Source organism: Rosa chinensis, chromosome 6, assembly GCF_002994745.2.
Source record: "Rosa chinensis cultivar Old Blush chromosome 6, RchiOBHm-V2, whole genome shotgun sequence".
Lineage (NCBI taxonomy): Eukaryota > Viridiplantae > Streptophyta > Magnoliopsida > Rosales > Rosaceae > Rosa > Rosa chinensis.
The window spans coordinates 50196802-50204331 of NC_037093.1; the positions used below are offsets into that span (position 1 = coordinate 50196802).

General features: G+C 35.9%; 1 protein-coding gene and 1 long non-coding RNA gene across 3 annotated transcripts; both read left to right on the top strand.

Annotated features, from left to right (window-relative positions):
* Positions 1–427: 427 nt before the first annotated feature.
* Positions 428–3772, top strand: LOC112174463 (homeobox-leucine zipper protein ROC2). Of its 2 annotated transcripts, none has more exons than XM_024312242.2 (9): positions 428–634; positions 853–1140; positions 1254–1382; positions 1537–1743; positions 1856–2036; positions 2276–2517; positions 2615–2731; positions 2811–3105; positions 3521–3772. In XM_024312242.2, the coding sequence occupies exons 1-9, from the start codon at positions 617–619 to the stop codon at positions 3559–3561; spliced, it is 1518 nt and encodes a 505-aa protein (XP_024168010.1). In that variant the 5' UTR covers positions 428–616; the 3' UTR covers positions 3562–3772. The 2 variants fall into 2 exon arrangements, with proteins under 2 accessions (XP_024168010.1, XP_040365267.1); XM_040509333.1 differs by having other exon boundaries at positions 2285–2517.
* Positions 3773–4678: 906 nt separating this feature from the next.
* On the top strand, positions 4679–6237 carry LOC121050153. Its single transcript, XR_005802132.1, has 3 exons — positions 4679–4758; positions 5741–5839; positions 5925–6237. It is a non-coding gene; the product is annotated as an uncharacterized LOC121050153 (long non-coding RNA).
* Positions 6238–7530: the final 1293 nt, after the last annotated feature.

A 7530-nucleotide genomic window follows, 5' to 3' on the forward strand; every position in this document is an offset into this window, starting at 1 on the left:
TATAGGCAATTTTTTTTAATAAAAAAAAAAACTTATTATTATCTAGCCATCTAATTCTATCGATGCAAGTACATGTCGATGTATTGAATACTATTTCTATTTTTTCCTTTTTTTTACTAAAATTATACACCATCGATTTCCTTATAATCACTTTATCTGCCAAAGGGACCGATTATTTATTAATAATTAAGTTGAAGTACATCAGCTAACAAAGTCTCAGGGACAGACCCAAACACACAATCGATTTCCTTTTATGAAAAGTAGACGGATAGATAATGACGAGCCGGATCCCCAAATCCTTCTTTTTTACCTTCTCCCCACTTAAGTCTTAATATACGCATCACGTGCGTCGCGCGTGCCCCACTGGTTGCCAAACCTATATAACCGGCAACGAGCAAACCCGAACGGTCACGTTTTTTCTTCTCAAGGTGCTCTCATTTTCGCCACCATCTGTAGGTGTTCTCTGACTCTGACCAAGGGTCAAACCACTGACTCCTATCCAATTTGACTCGTCACATTGGTTTAGGGTTTCTTGAATCCAAGTCTACTTGATTTCTTTGCAGGTCCACACCCATTTGGGTCAGGGTCTGAAAATCCAACGGCTACAAATCCCAACATGGACATGGAACCGGTGGTATGACTACTCTTCTCACTCTCTCATAATCTTTTCTTTATGTGATTATTTTCTTGAACCCAAATGATAGTCATTGTTGCACTTTAATTTTGATTTTGAGAGTTGCGGGTGTTTGATTGGTCTTGATGTGACATGAATGGACTTTCTTGTATGTGTTATTGATCGAAATGGGGTTAATGGGTTTCCAAATGTTCACTAATAACATTGACTTTGTCAAGTTTTATGAGGCGTCGTCTTCGAATGGAATCGAGGAGCCAAAGGGAGTGCCCAAGTTTCTAGAAATGCAGGAGTGCTATAACATATGTATGGCAGCTTACAAAGAGGTCATGACTATGGCTGTGAAAGCAAACACTTGGGTTGTGGAGGTTCCACTGCTCGGTTCGATTGAGGAACTCCAGCAGATGTTCAGGGCTCCACCCTCTCCTGGGATGGAGATTGAGTATTCCATTGACAGCGGTGTTGTTCCGTTCAAGCTAGAGACTGTGGTTGCTGCCATGACAAATGTGGTGTGTGAGATTAATTTCTTAGTTGGTTTATTGTTTAAATTTCTATGTTTGTTATGAGCTCTTTGATTCTTTCTTTAAATGTTGAGTATGTTGTTCTGTGTCGTTGTTTCCAGGATGAATGGGCTTCAGCCTTGAGCAACATTGTTCATCACAGAACTGATGAAGTGCCGAGTGGTGTTATGAGTAATTTGGCGTGTAATACACCACCACATACCCGTGACAATTTCAAGGGTGTAAAAACGGTAAACATTAAGCACATGATACTGGTGTTTTGTTACAATGACTACTTGGAAAAAGAGAATTTCCACTTTATTGCTAATTTATATGCCAGTGAGGTCTAGGATAATCTGATTATATATAATGATGCTCATCTGATGTATGATTTATATTTGCCAGATAAATGCTGAACTTCTCTTGCCCATGCCATGTATGCCAACACGTAAATTCAGTTTCGTCAGGTTTTTGAGGCAAGTCATACCAGATGTATGGGCTGTTGTTGATGTATCGACCGACTATTTTCCGCACATTGACTCTACACTGAAAGTGAACTGTAAGAGAAGGCCTTCTGGGGTCATCATTAGGAGGCGTGATGATCATTCTGAGGTAGCTAATACACTATCTGCAAACATTTGTAATTATATACAGGGTATGGTCTTATGGAATACTGGCGGTATGGAACTTTTAATCCAACATTTGAGTTGCTCTATCCATGCAGGTTATATGGATTGAGAATATGGAAGTACAGAAATGCAATGTCCAAGATAGTATATACTCTGGAGTAATCAATTCAAACCTGGCATTCGGAGCAAAGCGCTGGATTAGTACATTGTCAACCAAAGAAAAGCGGATCGAAAGTAGATTTGTCACTCTTAGACTGCCTAATAATTTTTCTCAAGGTAATGTCTTAACCATGTGAATGCTTTGATATATTTGTGTATGACAGCTAAACATGGCTGTAGTAGTCCAGAAATGCAATACTTAATGCAAATGTGTCATCTAAGTTTTCTATTACTGGTAGTTGTCTCAAGGTGATCTTGACTATTTTGAGATAGTGAGTACATATTTGAATTATTTAACTATGCTGTGACTATATATTGTGTATTTCTCTTGGAATAACCTTTGTAATTGAATGTAGCATTTTCAGTTCGTGTTGCTCTGCTGACATTGACTAGAAGGTTGAAGAAGGCATATTTGAATTACATAACTGAGCATCCAGATGAAACTAAATGGGATTTACTATCAGACACAGGAGTTCAGATTTTGAAGGATGCTGATGCAGAAGGAAAAGATAATTACATGGCAGTGACTACCTTCCGAGTCAAAGCAACTCCGAGCACAGTTTTTAACTTTCTTGTCAAAAGGACTCGGGAATTACAGGTATGGAGCAACCTTATAACTTTGCTAAAATATTAGATATGGTGTTAAGCTGTTTTGAATCACTCTATATGAACTGCTAACATTTTATACATGGCAGTGGTCACATTTAGAAGAGATGGAAGAGCCTGAAGAAGTGATAACGTTAGTCACGGACGATGACAGCAACTGTATTACTTTACATGCAAAATCAGTTATGCAAACAGAGTCTGCAGAGGTGATATATGCTCTAACTAGTTCATGTTGGTGCTTCCTTGTTCCGGATTGACTTACATGAAACCTTTTAAATGTGACAGAATTTTGAATATGTGTTACAAGAGGCTTCCAGGGATGAGTTTTGCTCTTTCATTATAGCATCACCTATCAGCCAGTCAGAAGTTAATAGTGCTTTAGGGCTTGGAAAATCATCTTGTGCCTTAAGACCTTTTGGTTTTTCCATAATACCTGATGGGTCTCGGGGACTCCTATCCGGTGCCTCCCTTGTAACTATGGCCTTCCAACGAGAGCTTGACGCTGATCTTGAAACTAGTGAAGTGATTGAAGGAATGAGCAATCATGTCAGCGATATTGTTGGAGCGATAAATGAAGCATGTAAGTTCCTTTTGTACCCTGTGTGGATTGTCTGAAGTTGCAACTGCCCATTTGTTTTTTATTTATTATTTTTTAATTTGGCCTGTACATATTATTGGGTCACTGTTAAATGTAAGTTAAGCATAAACAGAGCATACATTAAAGGGGAACAGGAAACGTTTTCAAACTGAAATTTCATTTGTGGATTAATTACATCACGAATCTGATCAGCTCATTATATTATCTAATTGAAGATGTCCCAAATTATTGCTGCAATTTAACTAAAGGAGTAATTGTATGATACAACATTAACTCATGCTGGGGCAGTGTGGAATGAAAAATTACATGTCATTTTCTTTTGTTGAGATGCAGATCTTGCTCTTGTGAACTTCTAGTTTCGAAGTTAATATTTTTGTTTTGGTTGTTGTTTCTTAAGATTCTGCAGTTACAGTAGGGGAAGAAGCAACAGAGCTGTAGAGAATTCTTGGAAAGATAACAGATGTTGGGAACCAGCTGATCATTGTGCAGTCCATTCCTAAACTACTTTTCAGTTGTAATAGTGAAACTTTCAACCTTTTGACAGTATTCAAAAATTACAGCGGTGATAGAGAGCTGAGGTTCAAATACGGTTCTAGTTATAAGGTTCAAATACAGTTCCAGTTATGAGCTTCAAATACAGTTCCAGTTATTAAGTACATGTGGCTTATTATCAGGTATTAGATTTTCCTCTTGTGTCGATGCTTTTCAACTCTAATAGTTGCCTACACACAAGTATGAAAGATATTTTTGACCTTATTTTGACGATTTGACAAACATTGGCTTATTTTGAAACTTATCGGTGCCAAACTGCCACTTATCAAGGGTGCTAATTGACAGTTTGGTCAAAACATGGGTGTCTTGGAGAATTTTCATCTCTGAAACCCGAGTTAGAAAGCAGATCAAATCCAATTGGCCAATTCTTTATGCACAATATTGATACCAAAGAACAGAATATGCTGATTGAAAAATAAGAGAAGTAGAAACGTTTGGTTTATTAGTCAAGTAGTCAACTTCAATTGAGTTCCTTGAGCCACAAGACATCAAACAATAACCCAAAAAAAAAAAAAAAAACCTTCAAAGACTAGATTAGCCAAAGTTCTCACTGCAGCAATATCTGTTCTCTGTGTATCTAAGTTCCGTACACCAGTTAAGCTCATCTCTAGCATTGAATGTTTGATTATGGGAAACATGAACAATTAGGGAAATGAATAACCAAAAAAGAAACAAATGAAATCAATATGTCTAAATCATAAAAAAGATTTTCAAACTAAGAACATTGAAAGATGCATTTTTTTAAATTCATAAATATGTCTATTCTGTTGTTAGAATAGGGTTCACAGGTACTCTGTAAACGAGGTTTTATGAAGACCACACAGGGATACATCGTTCTTGTGCTGCTTTCTTAATTTCAATGAGTGGTTGACCTTTTCTACTCAAAATAGATGTATGTGAGTATGAATCTCATATTTTAGTTCTTATATATATGTTTTAATATTTCAGTCACAACTATACATGTTAACATGGAAACCGAAGAGGCTTATTACCTTTTTGCTTTTTGTTCTTCATCCTCAAAAGAACAAAATGTTTGAAATTTTAGTTGCCCCCTCCAGCAGTGCTTAAGATGTTTTCTCCCAGGTATGTTCCAATTTTGAACAACTTTGGAAAATACGTGAAACATTTACCCAACATATTTTTGAAATGGTTGCAGCTATTGCCACAGTACTAACTATTTTGTTCACCATACATGTTCTTCTTACTCAACATATTTTTCTATTAATTTGAAGTTTACTTAGTTCACCCATTTACACTATCAAAAATACTCTTTTTCAATGTAGGGTTTAACTCGAATTCTATTTCTATCACTACTACAATAAGTTAGTCACACGACAGATATTTAGAGTTGTGTGATGACCAGCTTCACTGTGGTCTAAATGAGTGTTGTGTGATTGAAAAATCACACAACAGTGATTTCACCGTTTTCCTATATTCATTTCCTCAACAAATAATTATTTCCATTGTGCAAATTCTGCGCAGGCATGTGCCTGGCATGGCATGCGCGGGGATGCCTCGGCATTGACATAGCCATTCAGACAACACAAAATAAAATTTAGCTGTTGTCTGAGATTCATAACACACAACAGATAGAATTTTTTCTTTGTTGTCTGAGATAAGTAACAGACAACTCAATGAAATGATATCTCTTGTCTGTTGATTGATTCAAACAACAAGGATAATTTTATTTCTGTTGTGTACTATGAATCTCACACAACAGAATTTTGTTATTTTCTGTTGTTGGTTGTTAGTTCACACAACAGCTATATTGTCTTAACTGTGGTGTGAATATTGTAATCGAATTGGCTAACATCTAGTAACTGTTATACGATAAGCCTTAATTTTGAATCCTTTTACAGTCAGATAACATATTATTATGCATTGTGTTGTATGACTGAACCTTGGACAACTGAGATTGCCTTATCAAATTGTGTGAGGAGAATTCAAACAACATATGCTTTTTTATCAACCATTGTGTGAGCATTATAAACCAGTTGTGTGATTATTTCATGATTATTAATTTGGATTCTTTCTTTTCTTATTTTTTGCTATGCTGTGCTTTTAGGGTATTCCTTCTCAACCTAACAGCAAGGAGTGTGGCTACTTTATCATGCGATACATGAGAGACATCATTGAGGATAAGGACTTTTCATTTGTTAACAAGGTACAATTAAAGCTTGTTTATTCTGTTTGTGTTTCAACGAGCTTTTTATGGTAATTTTGACTTGGGTTACTTGAATTTTTTTCAGTGGGAGAGGAGAAGCAACCATGTTTATACCCAATTGGATATTGATGAGATGAGGAATGAGTGGGCTAGGTTTGTGGTTAATAGATATGTGTAGAAGCCGTTGCATATGTTTTTGGAAAGCATGATGAATTTTTGCTTGTGCTGATAGATATCGATCACATGAAACAATTATCAGCTTTTGATTCATGCATGCATTGGTCTAGCTAGACTAGGAATGCTTTCTTTGTTTGTTTGGTAGTTTAATTATCTACTTTGGATGTTTAGTTGTACTTGACAAATTCAACTTATATAGTTACACTAATGATATGGATCAATGTGGCTTTATATGTATCTTTTGTGGTAATATACATGCAACATTGTTTCTGGAAAATTATTCCAGCTAGTTAGGTCATGATTGATAAACAAACTGTTGTTCACAACCAAGTTGTGAGAACCAAGCTCAAGCAACAGACCCTAAAACCCAATCCAACATAGCAAATTTCCAAACATTCCAGAATCTAACATAGCCAAAATGTACATACTGACAAATTTTTCCATAGAGGCGAACTTCGGCCTTTCCTGCCCTTGTGTGCATTATACATGGATATTGCACTAAAACATAACACATGCACACACAATCAGGTTTTAAGAAATAGCCATGCTACCCAACATGCATTATTCAAACTTATATGACTGTGACTTACCTATTAACAATCGAAACCCATTCTCCAGTGGGTAATCGCCTCTTCATAAGATCCATAAAATAGACAATTTCTTATTCGGGATCGATAATAGTCAACACCCAATGTTTACTATATAACAATATAATCAGATTTTAATTAACGGCCCATATGTATCACTACAAGCAAAGTATTACATATATAACAATAGCTAGCAGTAAGTTGCCGATACTTACTCTGAGTTATATGGGAGCATGAAAATATGTCCAGGTTTTGCAGATATCAGCCTCTCCTTTATATGTTAGGATCTTTCCTGGCCTTTCCCACATCCAATTGCACCAATCATCGTAGGGTCAACAAAAGCAACCATATCTAACATTTTATACTGACTCAGGATATCATAGAGGTACCAAATTACAAGTATATACACCAATTTGAATCTAGCAACAGATTATTCACATTGATACACCAATTAGATAACTTTTGGTACTTAATAGAAATAGATTCATGAAATTTACCTCTGGTATATGGCTATGTAGTTACCAGTTAATTCTCTCATGGTTGCAATTCTGTTCACGTCTTGTCCTAGTATAAATGTTTTCCGTGCACGCCCAAACACTTTAGCCTCAATTTGAATGGTGATAGCCTTCCCATCTTTGAATCCGACCTCACCCCACATGCACAACATGCTCAATGAATTTGGTAATGAAGCTACCAATGACTATAGGCTAAACTCATCCTCAAAGAGATCGTCTTCTTGTACCACTTTCTTTTTTCTCCTCTTCTCAGGTTTCTACACATACATAATTAATATAAGATTTTCTAATCTTATATGCTACAAGCTTAAGCAAATAGGAATATGAACAGATCAATGTTTGGATATATATATATATATATATATATATATATATATATTACAATTATTATGAGAACTTACGTACTTGCATA

Bases quoted from the DNA above. Each gene is read 5' to 3' on its own strand.
- LOC112174463 (XM_024312242.2), top strand. The intron at 1,141-1,253 runs GTGTGTGAGATT...CGTTGTTTCCAG, and splicing joins TTGCTGCCATGACAAATGTG to GATGAATGGGCTTCAGCCTT. The intron at 2,732-2,810 runs GTGATATATGCT...TAAATGTGACAG, and splicing joins TGCAAACAGAGTCTGCAGAG to AATTTTGAATATGTGTTACA.